Genomic DNA, 24,376 nt, shown 5'->3' on the forward strand with positions numbered 1-24,376 from the left:
GGACTTGATGATCTCGGAGGTCTTTTCCAACCCGGCTGATTCTATGATTCACTGAAATTTAAAGCTAGATGATGCAGAGAAGAGAGGAACTATAGTCTCCTAAACACAACTCGAACTTTTTTTCTTTAGGTTATAGAAGGAGAGTAGTGTCCTCATTTGAGGAGCAGAAAAGAAACTTTCTGGATTCTCTACAAAAAGCAGCTGATTAGTTGGATACATTGAATTCTTAATACTGCCTTTGATTTCCCCCTTCATTTCTCATACTTATTTTAGGTTTTAATCTTCTCAAGAAAGGACTGTTGGTTATAGTTGTACACTGTGCAGGTGAGGAAATTGAGGGTGTAAAGTTCTATAAAAATGAAAAAATTAAAATGACGTATCTATCTTCTTTTTCCTTAATGACCTAATTCTATACTTCTCTCATTACTTCTCTAAGATTTCAATTTTTAGGATTTACAAACTTCTGATTTGTTTATTTGGTTATTTTAAGCCATTCCTCTGATCACTACACAGACATAAGCTGATGCTCAGATATTTTTAAAAGATCTTTAACTGACATGGGTATTTTTAATTATTTATGTCCCTAGTATAAATGCTCTTGATTGGTTTTATAAGAGAGGAGATTTAAGAAGATATGCACCTCTGTACATTTTCCCAAATCTGTTTGACAGTATGCTCCTGTTCCAGTTGCATTAGGTACCATAGCAACTGCAAGGAGAGAAGCCGACTATCAAAGAACTATTTCAGGTAGGGAAGCAAATCTGTAGTTAGAAGCAAGAACAAATCTACGATCATGATTTTTTTTTCCACCCTACTACCTTGTCTATTCTGTATCTAATTCAAAAACTGTGGTATTTCTAAAAAGCAGCAATTTGAATCGCAATTTTTTTAATCTTTTTTTTTCCCCTCAGGCACCAGTGACTGTTCTGTTACACTGGTGTTGTCTAGGGCTTCAATATAACTTAGCCCCTTACTTTTAAAATATACATATACACTACATACAGTCTATATAAGTAAAAAGGCATAAGTATTGGAGTTATTTAACTCCATTTAAAACAGACATATTTGATCTCATTTCCTTGGACCATTATGGGACTAAAAGCCCCTACTTCACATGTAGACACTACATATTGACCTCTAGAGTCTGAAAGAATGAACTTGAATCTTCTACCCAAAATACACTAGTATTTTCTTTTCTCAAGGTTATGCAGGATATCCTCCATGGGATATGGAGGATATGACAGACGACAAACAGGACCAGCATTTCTCTGTAGTGTTAGGTCTGGCAGACAGACAGGACACCCTATGACAGCTAAAACAGTACTAGATAGATTCCTGTTGTGCAGTTGAATCAAGCCCTGAACCTCATCCTAATGATTTACTGGGATGAGTACCCTTTTCCTCTTGTAGGGTCACACTGCAATAAGTCATTAAACTTTTTTGTTCTTAGGCAGTTACCTCTTCTTCTCCACATGGTGCCCTTCTAACTTCTCACTTGGATCTTCCACAATCTTGGCTAGTTTGTATCACAGTAACACAGAGGGAGGAAGCAAAATTAAAGTTCTTTAAACCAAAGGGGTCATTAATCTGCCTCACAGTAAGGAATCAGTGCAGTGACTAGGGGAAGGGCTATCTTTAAAACTTAAATTATAATAAATACCCCCAAAAACATTATCTTTAAAAGAAAACAGCAGGTTTATGATCACCAGGTGTAAAAGAAAAAAGTTATTTTAATAAACCATTAAACGGAAATATTAAATGAGCTACATCTTTCCCAAGGGGGTAATCACTACAAAATTTCCTTAAATATTAGCTTCTACCTAATAACACAATGAAGAAAAAGACCTTGAATAAAAGAAATTATAGATTTTAATCTTCTACTCCAAAGGAAACCCTAAAATTAGATGGCTATTTCAATTTATGTTTAAAACAACAAGAGTAAGTCATGAAGTATCAAGTCCCTCATGGGACTGATCAAAATTGAATTTGCAGTTTTCTGTACTATGTTGACAATCATTTACAATAAAATCAGAATGAGAAAGGGAAATTGTCTGTGGGAGAACTGAGCCAGGTAATAGCTTCAGTATAACACAAGTCATATAGCAGAAAACAAATTAAAATGTACACAGAATTTTAATATGGCTGAACTAGGCCTTACTTTGCTTATAGGATTCTTCCTTGTAGCTTTTAAGTAATAGATCAGGAATGAAAAACTAAATACTCATTGGTGATAATCAGGTATCTTACATTACCAACAATTTGTTTAAAATAACATGAGGTTAAAACTGTGTTAGGCAAAATCAAGAAAACTGGCTTGCAAACTATTTTAGTTTGAAATTGTACGGACATAATGGAAACACAAAGGAAAGCCATACTATAACTTCAAATTTCTGGTCCCATTGTGTACATCTACAAACATCTTAATTTATAACTACATTATTCCATCTTACAAAACACAAAGAGCTCATAAATATACATAAGGAACTAGGACTTTTCAATTTTTTCATTATTTTTAGATACCTAACAATAAATAATTATATTTATACATGCATAACACATTTTACACAAATAGGGAACAAAGACTTGGTATATTTCAGTAAAAAAATAACACATTAATTTGATTTGAAAGAAATCCTCTCAGCCACATAATAAGCCTGACTGCAGAACATCTATGCTATACTTTTCACAAGTTCATTTTAACAAGCAGCCAGCCTTTGGCTATCATGGTGATAGCAGTGGAGGGGAATGTCCACTGGAATTTAGATACACCTCTTTTCATTCTTTTGAGAAGTTAGTAAATTATATCCCATTCAGTACATAACTCCTTGCTTTAAAGGACTGATGACCTTAGAGGATTCATTGAAAAGGGCATCAAAATGGATGAGATTCGGACACTGGAAGCATATCCAGCACAGAGCTCATACACACCTTGAAAAACACTTGTAAAGTGATTCAGGCCTGGCAAGCGAAATTATGCTAATGCAGACTATATTTATACATTATAAAAATAAATAAAAATACTCACTGGAGCAGCAACCTTCCTTTGTGCCAGACAAGTACCCAGTACCCTTTGTGCCAGACAGAGCTAATTTTTCACTTTGTTTCTGTCCCAGCGAATATTAAGTAGCTGTATATGTGTGCCATATAGATCAGAACATCATCCATCATCCCCATATCACCACTGGCCGATCAGAGCTCAAATCAGTCCAGCAGTTTAATTACCTAGGTAGCCTCATCTCCTTGGATGGTAAGATTGATGGAGAGATAGACAACAGGTTGGCAAAGGCATACGGTGCTTTCGGAAAGCTTCATAAAAGAGTTTGGCAAAATAAACACTTGAAGAAAAGTACAAAGATCAGTGTTTACAGAGCCATAGTGCTGTCTACTCTCTTATATGGATCTGAATCATGGGTCATCTACCGCCACCACCTGTGACTCCTAGAACGCTTCCATCAACGCTGCCTCCGTACAATCCTAAACATCCACTGGTCAGATTATGTGACTAATACGTCTATTCTAGAACAAGCAGCAGTCACAAGTATTGAGGTCATGTTGCTGAGAACACAGCTGCACTGGGCAGGGCACATCTCCAGGATGAAGGACCACTGCCTCCCTAAGATCTTGCTTTATGGTGAATTTGCCACCGGCTGCCGCAAGAGAGGAGCCCCAAAGAGGAGATCCAAGGACTCCCTGAAACAACATCTCAGCCTTGGCCATATTGATCATCATAACTGGTCTATTCTGGCCTTCAGTCGGGAGGTCTGGAGACACACCATCTATAACGCTGCTGATGCTTTTGAGAAAGCACGCAGGATCACCCTTGAGGAGAAAAGACAACGCAGAAAGAATCGTGTCTTGCAGAATATACCACCTAAGGAGTCTTTCTGCTGTGTCTTTTGCAGTCGGACGTGCCTATCTCGTATTGGCCTTTTTAGCCACCAGCGTGCTTGTAGCAAGTGTGGGTAGAGTCCTCCCCAACTCTTTGTTCGCGAAGCCTAGCCATGATAGATCAGAACAGCTGCAACAGGGAAGTCTAAGAGTTACACACTGCAAAATAAATAACCCAGGAAACAGCCAACACTCCTCAGTGAAATCTGCTGTATTTTTAGACGCTATCCAAAAACATAACATAAATGGCTATTGTGCCAGTGCTGAACAGCTATGCAGCTGATCTACAGTAAATCTGTAACATGCCATATTGTGACCTGCTATGCATATGCATTTCAAATGCACTGAAATAGTAAATATAAAACATTCTCTTCTGGAACTCAAGGTTGAGCAGATCTCTGTCATGGCACTTCTCTAGTCTGCACAGACCTAAGTTCTTAATGCAAGCTGAAATTCATAGATTTATTAAGAATTGACATTAACTGTGTCAATAGTTCTTTCAAGAATCAAAGTACAGTTACCTGCACCTGCTAATGATCTGTTTAATATTAGTAAAAGTTTGTTTCATTATCACTGTTAAAATCACTATGTCACTTACTACAAGACACACATACGTTTGTGCTTCATTCAAGAAGAACAGAAAGAAAAGTAGATATTCACTTCCTATTTTGCATGTAAGCATATTGCCCCATGATAAGCAAAGGGGTGAACAATAGATTTCACAATATGCGCACATAATCTACTTGCACATTTTGTACCTCTCCGGCAGGAGGGAAGCAGTTCTCTCCAAGCAGTCAGCCAGCTTTCATTTACTTCAGGTTAAAAGCAATCACATCCATGTAGTTGATAGGCTGGAAACTCAAATATTAGCTTACTGCTCAATAACCTACTCTTGTTCACAGACCTCACTCATGCCCTTGAGCTATCTCAAACAAGGTGGCCGTAAGGTTTCAGAGTATGGAATTTCTGAGGGCTGCTACTCATTGGGGCACAGCTTCAGACTATTCAGTGCGGGTAGCTAAATATTTGAAATTTATCTTTCATTGCAGTCAAGGGTGACACTGTTTAACCATAGCTTCTGGTGACATTTGACAAGACCTGAGGTGTTTAACGATAACTCGGGTTTTGTCTCCACAGGAGCAAAATTCTCCTCCCAGGTTTATGTGTACAGTACAGTTCTTTTTTGCATATTTCCTGGCTTAATTACCTCTTTACTATACTTCCATTTACTTCAAGTACAGGTGTAGTTATTTACAGGAAAAGTCAGTACTTAGACTGTTAAATTTTGTAATACTGTATTTTAATGTTTATTTTATTAATTCCAATTTGATGCAATTCTACTCTCCCTCACTTTTCCTTTTTACTGTTTCAACAGGACGGTTTTCTAATTTAAAAAGTCACTTAAAATGCAATCAGATTTACCCACTCTAGATGCAAACATATCTATCTTTAAAAATTCCACTTAAAACCAGATAAGGTTAGTTTACTTTTATTGGGAAAGAAAACTGGTTTTACCTCTCACAAAGCCTTTGAAAATGCAGTACATGACTCCACTTCTTCTAAGCAGTATGTCAGGTTCACCAAGATGCAATTTGAAAAAAAAACCCAACAAACATTAAAATTAAGACAATGTTGTAAAAACTGCAAAATTCCTTGAATTTCCCATGTAGAATATGTAGTTCAAAATAGCATAATTACTAAGTATCTATTCAGGTGAGTCTACAGATCTATTAGCTCTATACAAAACAGTTCCATTGTAAGACTGGTACTGAGAAAAATTGCGTACAAAGTTTTGAACAAGTTCTTGGTCATTTAATACTGGGATATGATATTCTAAATTTAAACCCATTCTGCAAACATCTTTATGACAGAAGCAATCCATCCCATTATGTTATAGTAGAGAACTGTGTAATCTTCTTGGAGAGAGATTAATGAACAAACCCTTTTTTGTTAGAGCATAGCATTCATAGATTAAGCTTAAAATTAGTTAAAACATTCAAATCACCTAACTTTTCTTGGTAAATCACATTTTAAACCTGTCTTAAGGTCTGTCAAAAGTCTTTTTAGCAGTCTAGTCTAACCCCTGGCCTGCTTCGCAACTGTTCTCTTGTCCAGCTTGTTTTGAAGACCTGTGGACATAGAATCCCCAAAAATTTTAATCAAGAGCATTTTAATTTTGTCATTGGAAAATTTGCTAATATTTGCTAATAATGAGTCTATATTTTCTTTGATGTAGTATGACAACATTGGTTTTTTATCTACTACAGACAAGAGGATAAACAGAAATTTCATTATTTCTTATGGCTTACCAGAGAAAGCAGCTCAGAAGATTTCAAAGTATTTTCTAGCTCACATTATTTACTTTATCTACTGACTAAAACTTTAGCATATTTAAATGTAGAAATTGTACTGTGATCTCAAACAATATTATATAGCAGTTTGACTTCATTTAATTCTGGTCTAGGATAAAGTGGACATTGATCTATTGCGTAGCAATAATTTCACAGAACAACATGAAACTGCATCAAGAAAACCTGATTCAATATACTTCAGAACTTACATTGCAAAGGCACTAGATTTTTCCTACACAGTAGGAAAAGTGTCAGGCAATGCTCTATTGAAAAATGCAGTTTATTACCTCCTGCATACAAATACACATTTGCCAAGTTCACTGTTTCAGTGCCACGTTGACACATTCAGAAATGATTGATGCTTCTATATTTATAAAAACTATTGTACAGTACCAGAGTTGCCAAATACAGTAGCACAAAGAAAAGTTCATTTGCTCTGGACTCCACAACTGAATTCTTATCTCTAAATTTCCCATTCAACCAGACAAGCTGCTATCTTGTTCTATGTCATACATGGTCACTTTTTAAAGGGTTATGAGCTCTCTTGTGGAAAAACAGTGAAGTGACACAAGATCTGCTATTCTGTTGCACAGCGCTCCATATCACTGCAGATCAGGTTTAAAAAGCTTTCTTTTTTATGGTTACAGCTATCCCCACACAGTGCTCACAGTCTTTACCTCAAATATTAAGAAATACTAAAAAAGAAGAGATGTACAAGAATGTTATCCTATCAAAGTAACTGTCTTGACACACGATTAGCATACAGCTCAAGTTCTCTAGTCACCTTTCCTGACGGAAGAATGACTTACTGCTCTCCGTAATGTCTCTCCCACTTACCAGATTAATATCTTATCTAACTTTACTCTCACCTATCCTTCTGTTTCCTTACCAATCCTCAAAGGTATTAAAAAGAAATAGATTCACAATGAAAAAAGGAAACATGCATTCTGACACACCCTGAAACATAAGGAAAAAACTGTAACAGTATTCACTAGGAAGAAGTACACAAGTGGTGCAATTTGCACCATATAGCTTGACCTGACCTAAGAGACATGGAATTTTTGCAACATTTGAAAATTGCCAATAGTTACTGCCAGTAGGCAGCAGTTACAGACCCACAGAATTCTGAAAAACATTGGACGGTGACAAAGATATGTCAATATATATATGAATTTACTTTCATGTAAAGATACATGCAAACACATGCAGTTAAGAAACAGGCAGACAGCTGCCTCATTTCACCAATACAGTCATCCTAAAGTATCTGGTAGATAGCTGTCCTGAAGACTCAAGGTCTCTACAGTGTATTTAATGCAGAGTGAAAACACACCTCTGAAGACCTCCAGAGTCAGACACAGATTATTTATTTTAACTGCCTACTTCTCTTTACTGAATATGTAAGAAACTGAGAGAAAATATTAGCTATTTGTTCTGTTTGGATTCAGTCCACCCCTTTTAGGCCAAGACATCCAGCCTCAACATATTTTGAAAAGAGGCACGTGACAGCAGTGACAAAGTCCACGACATCTGCTCCCTTTCGTACACACCTCAACAATTCTCTTCACACTTTCTGCCCAGCTCCTGAGAGATCTGTCCAGTTGCCAAAGTAGCAGAAGAGGTAATCATACTCTTAACTGCCCAGCCCAGCCTCATCGAAACATAAAGGGAATACCTAAAGATCTGGTGATGAGATAGACACCCTGTCATACAATGATTCAGACTGTAAAGGACCTTAAGTAGGTCTCCAGTCCAAACTCCTGCTCAAAGCACCATCAAAACTGAATTCAGACCAGGTATAATGTCCTACTATGTTCCTAGAATTCAAAACTGGAAAAATATCAGTAGCATCCTATTATGGTTTCTGAATCTGAAATCATTTAGCTTGAATTTTAGTCAGCAATGATTGGAATTTTTCAGTAAAGAGTGGCATGTCCGACAGCATGTTTTTCCATAAATAACTACTTCAAGGTTACACAAGGCTTTAAATCTAAATAATACCAGAATCCATGGAACATTCTCTCTCAATCATACTTCTTTACATAAAAGGAAAACAAAGATGAAAGTACTCCAGACTAAAGCATGTACTTCAAAAATATGTGAAGTCTATAAGGTATATAAAATAGATATACTTTAAAGTATAAGTATTTTAAAAATATTTGTTTAAAAGCAAATGATGAAAGACAGACAGTGGGAGAATCAGTGTAGGCTACATATTTGGGAAGGATGGTTTGCATTCCTGTAATAAGAAATGCTTACATGTGTTTCACCAAAAAAAAATAAATACTATAATTCTCAAGCAGCCCTGAAACTATCCCTCTAGAGGGAGGACATATAATCACTAAGCTACAGAGGCAGGCTTCTTTCTTTCCATCACTGCTTCTTGAATTTCCTTCTACACTGTAAATTAGCACTGCTAGGAGAGTTAAAAGTGAATATGTCTCATATTAGCCTCTGACATGGTGTTCAGAGAATCCCCCTGGGCTGACAGACCATAGAGTTTTAATGTGTACTAGCTGAGAAGGGCCTGGAACCAAACGCCTGAATAACCACTCAGATTATACCAGAGGGATTCACAACTATTTCTCCTCAAAGGCATATATGTATCCCTGTCTTTCAGGGAGAATTCATCAATGAGGGAGATGCACCCTGCATGTATTCTGAAAATACCCCACTGACTAAGCCCCACAGGACATAATAGCAACAGAAATACAGTTTTGGGGTCCTTATTTCACTTAATTTCATTATAATATCATTTAAGTCCCATTCTTGTGAAGACTGAGAAATCTTGGAATTGCACAAGTATATTATCTAGGTAGCTAAGGGGTTTTTTCGTGCACTGGTTTTTCTTTTGGGTTGGGGGAAAGGAGGAGATCTTAAAACACTGAGGCAAAGAGTACAGCTCCCACTTACGCGAAGTACAGTTAGTCACTGAGCTCTGCAGAGTCTACAGCCCCAGGTCAGCAAAGCAATACAAAATATTATACTCTTATGGTACAAAAAAAGCTAATACACACAAGTTGAAAAGAAGAAAGAAGGCAGAAGAGAGCAAGGGAGAGATTTCTTTGCACATTTTACCAATGATCTCCTGATCATAACACCCACTGACAGCTGCATTAAGCAGGCTAAATGGCAAAATTCCCAGAAGGTAGAGAGCAACTCCAAGTTGTTTTTAGCATTAGACAGCCTAAATTTCAAAAAAGGGAAGTCTTCAGAACTCCAAAGTCAACTTTTCTGCCCATTTTATGACCCTATTCTGCTAATCATTTCAACTTCACAGGTTAAAAACGACAGTCACCAGGACAACTTCCCAAGCCCGTATGAAGTTACCATGTTATCCTGTCCAATCAAGTGGTCATAAAGGTCATAAGTACATATTAATAGACAAAAAACAAGACTGTAGGACTTTGTCCTCAACACATATGAACTGTATATATCCCTTTCTACCACTTATGATCTCGTATCGCCGTTGTTCTTCAGATCTTCCCAGCTCCGAACCAATTTCTGCATTAACTTATGCCTTATTAAATCAGAAAAAAAATTAATAGTATATGCAGGGTAATTGTGAATAGGCAAGCCCACCACCAGTCCAAATAACTATTATTTATGTGATATCTTCCTATTTATGCATTAGAACAACTATTGCTCAACCTACAATTTTTTTCAATAGGTTCTAGAAACTTAAAAGCTTACAGAACTAGATCCCAAAAACGAACCTCAAAACCAAGCTACCCAAGTACATCTATTAGAAAAAGACAAAGAATATGGTGGGTGGGAATACTCTAATAACAAAAATCTCTCTTTTGTAGCACTCCAGGCATTAATTTTGCATTTTAGTATCACCTAAATTAAAGAAGTTCAAGAGAAATGTCAAGTTACTGGTTTTCAATTAAAATCAAAGAATCTTACTAAAATAGTGTCTTACTTTTTCACAAATTATATTTTTTAAATATATTTGTGAAAATTTCAAAAGCAATGCAGTTCTTAATCACTTGCCTTTTTTAACACTCCTTATTTGAAAGCATAAAATCATAGTGAAAAGCTAAAAATTAACAGATGACTTTTATTACATGAATAAAATAATCAAAGATGAAAATCAAGAAAAACATGAAGAAGTTTGGAAATAAAAAGCAGAAAGCCTTACCTTGAAAAGCAGCTGCATTACGAGATATTAAAAATTTTAATGTAGCACTTGATGTTTGAAGCACTTGCTGTATATCTTGCTTTGCTGCAGTCTGATACCTTTCTTCCATCTTTTTAGTACAGCATGTTGGATTTCTAGAAGTACAAATCTGGAGATCAACACCTAAGGAGAAGGTAATAAAGTAATTACATTGATTAATATAAACCAGAAGTATGCAAAACACAAACACATAGAAAACAGCTACTTTTTTTTTCCACATAGGTATTGACACATAAAAGAAATACTCAAAACTTTAAAGACATTTGGTCTCCTTAAGCAGAAGGCAATACTAACTAAAATTCCATGGGAAGACTACACTTAATACAGTTAATAATGTCATATAATATAATTTCCCTGACACTGCAATCTTGTTCCAGTTGTGAATGTTGATACCTAGTGTTGGTAAAATATATTGAATATGCATTGTACATCACCATACAGGTGGTAGATGTCCCATCCCTGGAAACATCCAAGATCTGCTTAAATGGGGCTCTGAGTAACCTGATCTAGTTGAAGATGTCCCTGTTGATTGCAGGGGGTCAGACTAGATGACCTTTAGAAATCCCTTCCAACCCAAACTATTCTGTGCTTCTATGATCCTCCAGAATACTGAATTGCTGGACCAGCTCAAGGCTCTTGTGCTTCTTTAGCTAACTACTGCTAAATATTACAAACACACCAGCGGAAATCCCATTCCCTACAGATTCATAACAAATATGCCCATATTAACTTTTATATGGAGCAGTCCTAAACTCCAGTCCCTTACCGTGTCTTTCTCTAACATAAAACGTTCCCATGTATCCATCACGCTGACTCACTCCTTCATTAACAGGTTGGAAATGTTTCCAGAAAGAAGTATGTTTTCAAATTTTGGGCACAATGAAATTCCAGAGGAGCAATTCAGTACTTTTATAACTTTAAAACTGAATAATCAAGCATGAAAAGACCTTATTCACCTTCCTTGTTATCATGTGGTATTTAAAATCTTTTTTTATATATACTATATATAAACAATGTTTTCTAAAATAAGGAACAAACACATAATGAATGAAGAAATATGTGAGAATTTAAATTATATTAAAACAAAATTTAACAATCCAATCCTAATTCTGTTCTCAAATATGTTGTTTCACTGACAGGTATCACAAGATTTCTAGCAAGTATCATTCTTTCTTTATAACAGGTAAAAAAGGATGATTATGATTGGAATGAAAAAGGTAAGAAATTAAAAAGTCAACTTAAATCCACATTGTCCTTGACTCTGCACCCACTTTCAGCTCTTACACCACCTCTGTGTACCTAACCTTTTATTTTCCTACCACTAAACCTACAAGCCACAGTGCAGGAAGCTGAACACCTTCACTAGCACAACAAAAAGTTAAAACTCTAATGCAGATATGAATCACTGAACTTCTGTGAGTAAGAAATTTTATTTCTTAAGTGTTATACTATATCTTTTTTCCTTGTATAGCCTAATTTTTTTGAAGGCTATTTATCCTCACAATTTATTTAAAAATACAAATTTCTATGTTCTTCAGTATGCACATTTTACAAAGTCATTTGTTCTGTCTGGTTCCATACATTTTATGGGGACAAAAACCACTAAACAAATAAATGATAATATAGATAACCAAGAGATAACCCACTGCTTCTATATTGTTCTTAAAAGAGCTCTCTCTACTCTTCCTTCAATGTACTCTTTCAGTTTACCAGTACTGCTCAGATACCTCAGGATCACTTTGGTTTCTAAATCCTTTTATTCTACCAGATGCTGGAAACAATTATTCTAAACCTGCTCCTCTAACTTCCAATTTCACAAAGCATCCTGAGAACCCTGGTACACAAAATTATATATTTATACATAAATATTTATTTTATAGCACAATTCTTAACAAATTTTCCTATTTCTTGGTTTCATATTTTTGAAGTTGGATATGCCTAGCTACCCTTAAATGCTTCTTAACCTCAGAAAATTTTAAGTATGATTATAAGAGCCCAACAAATCTGTTAGAATAAAAAACACAGCAGTAGCTTGAACTAGAATTAAATGAAAGAAAAAGGTAAATTAATCTAGATTAATTAAGCCATGTCTGCAGTAGGACTTTCTTCTGTTCTTCTTCACAAGCTGAAAACATAACTATGAAGAAGACAGAATCATGCAGTGTCTCAATGAAGATTTATGTACTCTTTTCATAACTTGCTTCTCTGCAGTGGAATGTCCAATATACAAATTTTCCAAAGATGAACTCAGACAGAAAAGCTAGCATATCAATATGGAATACATTTTCAAGGTCACAAATAGAATTAATTCATTAATTAATTAAGCCTAGAAAGTCTTAAAAGCAGAAAAACTTCGACAGTTTGAATGTTGATTTGCAGGTGGAACTTAAAGAATACGCTCATATCTGTTTGTTTTGGTTTTCTTTTATTAATGTCATCAACAAGAATTTAAATTTCCTAGCTGTTCTCTAAAGGTAGCCAAAAGGCTGATCATGGTCTTTACTTACTATAGTTTTGAGATACATTTATGATCCTAAATACTGGTCTGAGTTATCAAATATATCTTTTTTAGAGCATTACAAGCAATTATTCTGACTTTATGATATATGACATTGGTTTGTTAAAGGAAAAAGTGAGTTTTGTAAGTCGTTGGAGTAAGTTTGATCCAAATGGAATATGGACAATGCCTTTTCTTTGTTTATGAAATCTGTTAACATTCTCCACTTTCTTTCTTTTTCTGTGGGTTTTTTCATGTGCATATGTAAGGATGCTGGGGGAATCAATTAAACAAGCTCGGCAGTTGGCTAAATTGCTTCAAGTTTTACCAATGAGCCAAAGTAAAATTTTCAGCTGGCTGCCCCTTAGGGAAGAGGATGGCAGCACCCATAAAGCAAGAAAGACAACACAACAAAAATCCAACTAATGAAGTAATCCTTTAAAGTATGCAGAGTGCTCACTTGAAGCTGATAATTCATAACTTATGAAGATCCTGCTTTTTTTTTTTTGCTTTGCACTGCATGTAGAAGGGCAATGCACAGCAATCACAATGTATCAGTATAAAAAGGGGCTCCCGAATTTTTAACCTGTCAGCAACACAGTGGTGTCATTTGGAGAGGGAGGGTGCATTTTCACTAGTTAACTTCACTACTGAATTCTCAGAGTGTATACGGATAGGCTTCAGCTGCCAGGAAGAATTTCTGGGAGCAGTGTCTGCTGGATTCAGCAGTTCCTATAGCACCCTTAACACTGGAAAACAAACAGGCAAGGTTGGAGCTCCAAATATGCCCGGAAGAACCAGACACAGTTGGAATAACTGAGGTATGATGAAACAGCTTGAGTGGCCACTGTGCAGCAATGGACAGATATAGGTTCATGAGGAAAGATGAGGAGGGAAGAAGGAAGGTTGTTCTTCACGTCAAGAAAACTGTTGGAAGGTACGGAATGGACAAGCTGGTTGATGACATGTGGTGACCCAGGACCAAAGCGTGGATAACACTGTGATATGAATTTGATACCATGCAAAGTCAGGAGAGGGAAGTAAATTGAGTCTTCTTTAAAGCAAGACCCTGGTCCTGACGAGAGACTTTAAACCTCTCAACAATAAAGAGAAGTAGAACACAGAGGGTTGCAAGCAAACCTGGAGATTTTTGGAAGGGACTAGAACAAATTCTTATCACAGAAGCTAGATGGGTCAACCAGATATGACACTCTTTGGATTGAAACTAACAGAGAAGGACCTAGTCATAAATAAGGTAATCAACAGCAGCTTTGGCCGAGTGCCTGTGAAATTATGTATATCAAATTCCGTCTATCCACAAACAGCAAGTCTAAGGCTTCTCTCCTCATTGGCTCACTGAGTGCTTGTGACAAGAAGTTATGTCCTACAAACTTCAAGAATTTCCCAGACCTGTTTGTCACAGCAGTATGATATTCCCAGATGATGTCTGGAAAGTTGAAATGTCCCATAAGGACAGTGCTACCAAACCATGAAATTTCTCCTAACTGCCAATAGAAGAACTCATCACTGCTTACATCCTGGCTCAGTGACCCACTACATCATCTCCTTTGTTTTCCATCCTCCTAATCATCACCCAGAGGCTCTCAACCACATCATCACTAACTCTATGGAGTGTATAATCAAACTTCTTCCTTACTTCTTGTGTGTCACCTTTACAACTCGCACTACTTCAGACAATACTATAGTGGATGGTATTAAGTTCTTCAGTAAATTTACTACACAAAATAACTCTGAAAAGGTTGAAAAAAGAGAAAACTCCAAAACAGACATATTTTGCTTCTCTTACATCACTGTAGTCTTATGGTTTTATGACAAGTGATTTATTCAAGACATTATACAATTTTGTACAGTAGTCTCCCTAATACAACTGTTTAATCTTCAAACTTCAACACAGCTTTCATACAGATCAGAATACCAGTAGGAGACTTACAGCTATTCCAAATGAAAAATATAGCTGTGCTGGATTTAGGAAGGCTTTTGCTTTGCTTTATGAAGTATTTAAAAATTAGTAAAAAAACCACAGCTCACTTCCATCTATAGAAGATGACTTACCTTAGCCTCTAAATCTTAGCAGATAATAATTACATATAAATGTCCTCTCTCTGCTTGAAACTGAAAATGTAAGAGACAAAACTTGGCAAAGTGTTATTATCACACTGCCTGAAACACAAATAACATTGTGTCGCACACAGCATCATTTTAGACAATGGCATTGTTGTATAATAAACCATAATTTCATAATCAGAATTGTGTAGCTGAGTTGTCAAGAAAAGTGAAAATTAGAACTTATAAGTACTATTTCTTATTCTCCTACTGACTTGACACGTCTCTTTCACAAGTAAACAGTAGTTTCATTTCCCAGAAGCAATGACCTCCTTTTTCCCCATGAAGTTCAGTAAAGATCTTCCACAAAACCTTTGAGCCATTTTTCCAATATGTATGACCTTTCACCCACCAGATTTTAGTTATTAATAAATAATACACACGGTAACCGCTCACAAGCAGTTCTACATGTACACAGGCATAGACATATATAATATTTGTTTAAATGAAACTAAGATTAGCTGTATTACCCAAGCTTTTCTTAGTATTTTAAACAAATGTTAGGCACTGCTTAGCTCTCAAATCCTTGCCTTTTGTACAGCAGGAGGTAATATGAAATTTTACCTAGCTTCAAGAAGACATTTAGACTTTTAGTAAAACTCTAAAATAATAATGAATATTTGTTTATGGTTTCAGCTGACTCTTCAATATTATTTTAGTCTCTGGATTTTATGGCAAATACTTTTTTAAGCAGTACCTATTTAACATGGGTCTCATTCCCAACCCTATGGGAATTTTGTTTTATACTTTTAAGACTGCTAATCACGCACATATAAAGTACATTTTATTGACCTACTTTTGTTCCAGCTCATTAAAGACAGCTGCTTTCAATGGCCAGGAAAAGCAACATGCAAAGAACCCAAATGACTAAAAACTGAGTGATTGCTCAAAATCCACAGTAGTTTTGTAGCTGTTTCTTTATAAAACTACAGAACAAGCAACAGCTTACAGATAATATTTCAGAAGAGGGTATGAAACAGGTCGTTCCATTTCAGCACAAGCAATATTAAAAAAAAAACCACACTTTTTTTCTGTGTTTTCACACCTAAAAACCTTCCCATCTTCCACAGGAATTGTTTTGTCAATAACCAATTTTGAAGTGCAGAGAGAAAACATTTTCTGCTCCAATAAGGCATATTGGCTCTTTTCAGTATCAAATTCTGATGGTTCCACACTGTGATCTACTTTGAGACAAGATCACAAGACAGCTAGATGCGAAATAACTTGTAATAAAAAAACTGTAATAAAAATATATTGACATAAACAGTTACAGTACAGGAAAGGTTTTTAAACTGAAAACAATCTAGATGGGTGTAGGAAAGACCGCTCAGGAAGAAAAATGTAACTCTTCTGAGATGCACGTTTACCTCTCTGGAACTGATTTCAAACTTTTATTCATGGTCTCAGCCATACAAATCTGTATTTTCAGCACCTTGAGATAAACAAATGCTGACAGGATGAGGACTTTAATTGCCAGGAAGAGAAAATGACATATGTGTAGTAAATTTCTCCCTCTCTACTTAGATTTCCAAGAGATGAAATCCGGACTCTGAAAAATCCCAAAACAGACCTAGGATTGTAATGACAAAGAATCTCTCAAAAGCCAGCACTAAAATGACATATGGTCTGGAAGCAATTGTCAAATCAGCGGTTTATTTCAAAATGGATTTTCAACCTGTATCAGACATAAATTCTTCTCATGCTCATCCTTAAATATTTGTTAACTCATTTTTGTTACAAGCACTGCTCCAGACACAGTACTAACTGCCATCACTGTGGTGGTTGCAAAGTACTTCAGCATTGCTCAGTAATGAGCAATGGTCAAGGTCAAGGCACCTCTCCATACACCCACACTCCAGCTCACCAAACAAAACATGTAATCATGTAACCCTGCATTCACTGCCTATCAAAAGACCTCCTATTTTTAAGACTGCTTGAATTGCGGAGGAAGGGAACCCACAGCGCCTTGGCATTACAAAAGCATTATTTTGGTTCTCAAGAGGATTCAAGGGCAAACCCCGTCAAGTGAGGACAGTCCATCCCTTTGGCAGGATACCAGCCCTGAGCAATGTAGACATGAGCCAGTCTATTCCACCAAGCATGAGAACCAGGAGTTGGTCCTCTGTCCTCTATTGAGCAGTATGGCCACCACCTTTCAGGTCACCCCAGTAAGATCAAGTCCTAAGGCTACTGAGCACTGCTGACTTCCTAGAGAAGCTGAAAGATGGAAGATAGAGACAGGGAAGCTGCTACATAGTTGAGCCCATTTTTTTGTTGGTTTTAATCTCAAAATATTGTAAAATTTTTTTCACGGTGATAGTTTTGTGGATTCCCGAGGTGAAATGTTCACACATACACACAATTATGTTGTTGGCAAAAGTCCTTACAAAAACAGACATCAGTTACTGATATGACAGAGCAACTCACTTTCTGTCTCTGACTAAATCCTTTTCCAGAACTCTAAATGTCAGTTAAACAGAGTAATTAGAAGTGCCCCTGCCTGTACACACCAAACAAATTTTAATTTGACTTCAGATAGAACAAAAATCCAAATTACCTAAATGTAAATCATACTAGAAACCCAAATTAAAATTCAAATATGATCTTGGAATTGCAACAAAATAACCTGTTCTGGATTTCAGACTGACTTCCATTGTTATCATGGTTAGGCTTCGCGAACGAAGATTTGGGAAGGCTCTATCCGCATTTGCTACAGGCACGCTGGTGGCTTATGAGGCCAATACGTGACAGACATATCCGATTGCAAAAGGCACAGCAGAAAGACTCCTTAGATGGTGTATTCTGCAATACACGGTTCTTTCTGCGTTGCCTTTTTTCCTCGAGAGTGATCCTGCGTGTGTTCTCAAAGGAGACAGCTGCATTATAGATGGTGTGTCTCCAGGCCTCCCGATTTGAGGCCAGAGTAGACCAGTTATGGTGATCAATATGGCCAAGGCTGAGATGTTGTTTCAGGGAGCCCTTGTATCTTTTCTTCGGGGTTCCTCTCTTGCGGCAGCCAGTGGCAAGTTTACCATAAAGCAAGATCTTAGGGAGGCAGTGGTCCTTCATCCTGGAGACGTGCCCTGCCCAATGCAGCTGTGTTCTCAGCAACATGGCCTCAATACTTGTGACAGCTGCTTGCTCTAGAACAGATGTATTGGTCACATAATCTGACCAGTGGATGTTTAGGATTGTACGGAGGCAGCGTTGATGGAAACGCTCTAGGAGACGCAGGTGGTGGCGGTAAATGACCCATGATTCAGATCTGTATAAGAGAGTAGACAACACTATGGCTCTGTAAACACTGATCTTGGTGCTTTTCTTCAAGTGTTTATTACGCCATACTCTTTTGTGGAGTTTTCCAAAAGCACTATATGCCTTTGCTAACCTGTTGTCTATCTCTCTGTCAATCTTACCATCTGAGGAGATGAGGCTACCTAGGTAATTAAACTGTTGGACTGATTTGAGCTCTGATTGGCCAATGGTGATGTGGGGATGATGGGGGACTTCCTGAGGTGCAGGTTGATGGAGGACCTCTGTCTTCTTTAAACTGACTTCCAGCCCAAAGAGCTCAGCAGCATCTGCAAAGCAGGATGTTAAACGCTGCAGAGCTGCTTCTGTGTGGGTAACATTTTACTGACTGTAGAGGTAGCCTTCCACTGTATACATATCCATACACCAGCTAATATTCCTGCTCTTCTTTAGCTAGTGATCCTACTCCACCCAAAAGGTGTGGTTCAGCTTAGAACATTTAAACTAAAGTGTTCTTACACAAGTTAGGTCTAAGCTACCACTAAAATAAAGACGTAGAGGCAATGAAATAGAGGTATTTATGCAGCTTGTTCAGAAATCAACACCAATACTTGATGATAGCTGATTGGCTCCTAGATGCCACAGGCTGCACTGGCTGGGCATTGTGCTTGCCCACCGGGAGCATCTGAGATGCCAAAGGTATCCCACCCACCACCCACTGCCCCTCCAGGAAGATGTAAATCTCCCAGAGGTATTGTATCTGTTGGCCCCATGAGACATTCTGGAAACCCTAAGGAAATTCAAATGGTGCCAGATGCCTACATTTGAGCAACCAAATTAAACTTTATAAAGGCAACTTTGACACCTATTTTCATAAGCAGACACTTACAAAAAGTGTCTGTGCTGTATGTGTGCATGTGTGTGTCTTCTACACAAACACATTGCTAAGTGCCATCAGAAAAGGTTTTAAAATATTTTTACATCTTGCCTCAAAAGAAGGCTTAATACAAAAGATCAGTAGCAAAAGTGACATTTCTTTCCTCTTCATATTATGTTTTCAGCCTACAAAAACCTTTAATCACACCTAAACCTTCTAAAATACTCATTTTATCTCCATTTCTTTTGTCATTGTCACTTCAGGATAGATTTTAATGTTCGCAGTTATTTGTTGCATGTATCTCTGAGACAAGTGCTACTCAGAGCAAGTGCTACAAGAGCTACTCTGACACTCGAACAGGGCTCCTTGAGGGCTGGTGTCTTCCAGGCTGCCCACAGCAATGCAACTCCTTCAAAGAGTGAAAGGCTGCTGACCATGCAGTTGTACTGCACCTCCTGCTGCCCACTGCTTGCAGGGGCAGCAGCAGAGAAAGGAATTCTTTTATTATTCTTATAATTCAGAAATGGCTTTTGCTTCAAACAGGAAACATAGAAAAGTCAAAAGAAAGAAATGAGAGTGAGTGGTGGTATAAAAATACAGGGGAAGGGAAATCAGAGGAGCACAGTAAAAGAAACATACACAAGGTACCGTACAGTTCTTTCCTCTCAAGGCAACGTTTCCTCCCTATCCTAGTACACAAGTAAATGTATAGTAGTCAAAATAAATGACCATGAAAGAGAAATTGTAATAGTTAGACTAGGATATGGAATATATACATATATTCATACACATATAAACAGATACCATATAATTCATACTGATATTATTCGCACAAATAGCACAAAAAAATTAAGCCACTGACAGGGCTTTAACTCAGATTTCACTTTCTAGACAGTTCCTGTCTAATTAGGCTTTCCAATTAAAGTGTTTATTTTCTTTTTAGCAAAGACAATTAAAAATCTTTAGCCAAGGACACCACAAGAAGATAACAATGCATGTTGTCAGAAGTACTGGTAACCTTATAAATATAGTATTTTGATTTTTAAACTGCACACTACAACTGTGTCAAGTTTAGAATTATCTGTCATGCTTTAAAATAGTCATTAAAAAGCTGTGTTTTGAAAGAATTCCTTTGAAATAAACCCAGTATGCCTCAACTTGCAGAGTTAATAAAAACTAGACAGATTATCTTAAAAAAAGAAAGAGGCTATTGATATTTTAAAGTGAGGGGGACATTAATTCAGCTTTGCATTCAGAAGTCATTTTCTGTCAAGAAAGTATTGATACACATTTACTACTTGACTGTCATCCAAACATGAACATATCTTATAGATATGTATATCGCTGACCATGAAAATAACTCCTTTTTAATTTTGTGATTAGCATCACTGAAGGCAACAGAGGTTCTCATGAAGCTGGAAACAAACCTCAGATCTAAGGAGGTACATCTTATTACATACAAGCTTTGCAACGTCATTTGGTACGCTCTTCAAGAAAAAAGTTTTGTTGTTGATACAAATGCTAGATATACTCAAATTACTATTAAGACATTACTTTCCCACGAATTTAATTCCATTACAGCGACAGGCAGATATCCGGCAGAGAAAACGTGCAGCTCCACCGCTTGCAGTAGTGTAAGTCATTCTCCTTTCACACCAGAGTAACTCCACCAGCCCCAGACGCTGTTCGGTGGCTCTCCCCTGCCTTCAGGGTTCGCGCTGGCACCGCTGTACCTGTGCCTGCCCACGGGCGGCTGGAAGCAGGGTGAGCCCCCGCTGAAGTTCGCTCTCCTGCGCGATACGGCAAGGAAGTGGGTGGGCACAAGGGGGTTTTAAGCAGGTGTCAGGGTGCTCCAGTGCCCGCAGCCCGAGAAGAGCGTTTTCTCTCTTGAGTAAGGGCCAGGCATCCCCCGCAGCCACCCCCGATGTCGCTACGGAACCCGCTCCCCCCGGCCGCGGGTGCCCCCCCGCGGGCATCACCCTCCCACCGCCGCCGGCGGCACCAAATTCAAACCCGCCGTCCCCGCACCCCGGTGGGGCAGCCCCGGCCCCCACTGCTCCCAGTGCCTCCTGCCCCGCCAGCTCTCCCTTACCTGCCCGCGGGGACTCCGGGACACCGCCCAGGGGGCCGAGCCGCCGCAGCTGGAAAACTTTCTGGACCGCATCGCAGCTCGGCGGCGGCTCCGCACCCGCCGAGGCGGCGGCCAGGAGCAGAACGCCGAGGCTCAGGACGCCGAGGTTGACACTGTTCCCCCCCATGGCCCGCCGGCAGCCGCCGCAGAGACCGCGGCCGAGGCGCCCCCAAGTCTCCGAGCAGGGGAGGCTGCGCCCCGCCCGCCGGCCCCGCCGGGACCCGCCCCCGGCCCCGCCCCTCCCACCGCCCCCCGCACCATGGGGGCTCCGCCGCGGGGACAGCGCGGGGGGGGTCCCAGCGCCGGTGCCGCGGTGCCTTCGCGTCGCCCCATCGGGGCTTGGAGGTGGGCACGGCCCGTTTGGGGACGGGAGGAGACCCTCACCTATACCCGGGGTGCCGAGGGTACGGGCTCCGGAGGAGGAATCCACAGGGAAAAGAAGTGATGTCATGGTATGTGAGCAGTAACTGCCAAAAAGCACGCAAAAAAGACAGACTTAATTTGTAGAGTTTGGGCGAACTACTTGCAACAGGCTTAACGCTGCCAGTAAAGTATACTGCTCAGATTGGCTTCAAATGCCAGACTTTTGCTTTTCTGACAGAAGTCTCCAAGCATTCAGCGCTCTTCATGGTATCTTCAAAATTTTCAGTTTCATCAGGCAAAAGTGACTAAGGACAAGTTTACAAAATCCTCTCATGTCTACAAGACAAAGTGTGATGGTATCTGCTAGAGCAGGCAAGGAAGATGGGAATCATCAAGTTATCTTTAAAACAGCTTCCTTGATGCCAGCATCAAGAATCCCCTCCACGCACAAATGTCACACCTTACCCATTGGAGCCAGAAATTCTTCTTAGTGTGTTTTGAAGCTGCTGGTGGTCATTCAGCACTGTAAAGCATTAGGCTTTCAATTTAAAATAAATCTTTGATCTGTGTCAGCAATTTCAACACAGGACTGCAAAACCAGTTCTAAGTGTGATTTATTCTATGCATTCATTTGAATACAGTTAACAAATTGACACATAAGTTAATAAAACTTGTACTAGAGATCAACCATTTCACTGCTGAGCAAAGCAATAAAAGAATGGCATTAACATTATCCAGTCTACTGAGTGACAGTTCATAAGAAGGGGAGAGGACTAATAGTTCTCTTTTCTGAATCATCTGTACTCCAGGACTTGGCAACTTCCTTCTGTCAGCAAGTTCCAACACATATTACATGAACTGTCCTTTAACACAATTTGTTCTACTGCTCTTATACCTTGATGTCTGAAGAGTGAACACGGCTGACAGGTTACAACCTTCTTGATAAAGCAAACTACAGCAAAAGACATTTTAGGCCCCTCATGAGGAAAAAGGGGGAAAAAAGAAAACAGTGAGTCCTCCTGGAAAGAAAAAGATTTGGTTTAGATTAAAAAAAAAAAAAAAAAGAATAAAAATGCAATACCTTGAGTGGAAGCTGGTAGTAGGAAGTGAACCCCTTGACAGTCAGTAAAACACTTTTCCTTAAACAAAACACTTCTTTAAAATATTGAAAAATACACCAGAGAAAACAACCTGAATATGGGAGCCAGAGAACATGGGATCTTATTCAGCAACTTGAAGATGGCAGAGCAAATTGCGGGAATGATGAAATGCCATTCTCAACATCTAGTACAAGATAAACACGTGAAAATAAAGTATTAGGAGACATGAAAAAATTCCTGCAGGTTAATAAATTTTAAGATAAGTATTCCTACTTAATAATAAAAAAATAAATACAAGTTTCTCCTTTACCTCACAACTACACTGAAGTTTGCCTACAGCAGTAGATGATGTTGGGCAATCTCTAGAATCCCATGGCTTCAATTTGAACTAGTACTTCCTTGCATCTTCTGCTAGTATCAATTCAGAAAAACCTCTACCTTCCAGCTCTACAGGCTAATGGAAAAGGGAGGGGTTTTTGGTAAGAAATTGAATATACGTTTTAACTAGCTCTTTCCAGACAAGGAAGATTCTAGTTTAGTCCATAAGGTGAAGTGGGCTTTTGTTTGTTGGGGAATTTGGGGGTTGGGTTTTCAATTTTTTTTCTTTTTTTAATAAATTTAGCATAGCAAGTGTGAAGGAAACAATTAATTCTCATTTAATTTTCTTGCAGGTTCTAGGCTTCAAAGTTTCCTTGGTTTTAGTGTTAAAAAGGTATATTTTAACTAACAAGTTTAATGATGCAATATTGTGGAATAAATTTTTGCATGTTTTTAATCATATGCAGAAGAAAGAGACTTATTTTAACATGATTGTGTATCTGTATATATATAAAGTTTATGAGAGATCATTAACATTGACTACAGACTTATAACTTCTTGACCAAAGCTTTAACACATGCTCTTCGTGGCTCCTCATGGATATCTAGCTCGCAACTCAAGGAGACTAAAGAATACCCCTAACACAAATTCTCCCTTTGCCTCTTTTCCTTAATCATGAACAATACCACTGTATTACCTGAAATGCTGGCACAATGCCAGAGAAGGTTATACCTTCAATTTATCGCTCTAAATCACATCAAGCTAAAACGAACCTTTTTATTATTTTTGGTACACGGCACTAAGTTTCATGCTCATCTCCTTTGGACTGTCATCTTGTAGCTACTGAAAAGGCTTTATATGCCTGTGCCATCTTCCCTGTTCGCATCCCTTCACAGAGCTACTACAAAAATAACCCTTTCCAACCTGTCACTTTGACCACATGCACTTTTGTCACATTCTTTGTTGTGTCAAACACAAGTCACTTGGCTTTAATTGCATATCCTTTTACTGTTCCCATGTCAGGATGCAAAGGGGAGTTCCAGCTTCCAGAGGACCTGTCTCCACCTCCAACTTCTGAAACGATGAAATGCTTTCATGCTATATCCTGTTGTGTCTCATGTATCTGAAAGTAGTTCAAACGTTCATGAAGCTGCCTCATTTTTCCAAGTCACCCTTCAAATCTTTCTTTACTGCAAATCTTTTTACTATTATTTTGATATATATCACAGCAGTTAAGGAAGCTTTTTATTAAGAACACGGACTGTTGTGTTGACTAGTATGTTCACACCATGTCC

The 24,376-nt window shown here is 38.3% G+C and overlaps 1 protein-coding gene across 1 annotated transcript in view; it reads right to left on the reverse strand.

Moving 5' to 3' along the window:
- GPC5 (glypican 5) overlaps positions 1-21,432 on the reverse strand; it is a 314,065-nt gene extending 292,633 nt beyond the window's left edge. The window contains exons 1-2 of the mRNA XM_051780908.1: positions 21,262-21,432; positions 10,381-10,542 (exon numbers count right to left, since the gene is read on the reverse strand). Of these exons, the coding sequence (XP_051636868.1) occupies positions 10,381-10,542; positions 21,262-21,427 (328 nt within the window). The 5' untranslated portion in view covers positions 21,428-21,432. The remainder of the gene's footprint in view (positions 1-10,380; positions 10,543-21,261) is intronic.
- Positions 21,433-24,376: the final 2,944 nt, after the last annotated feature.

Source organism: Manacus candei, unplaced genomic scaffold (genome assembly GCF_025592945.1).
Source record: "Manacus candei isolate 608988 ecotype Guabito, Panama unplaced genomic scaffold, ASM2559294v1 h1tg000014l, whole genome shotgun sequence".
Classification (NCBI taxonomy): domain Eukaryota; kingdom Metazoa; phylum Chordata; class Aves; order Passeriformes; family Pipridae; genus Manacus; species Manacus candei.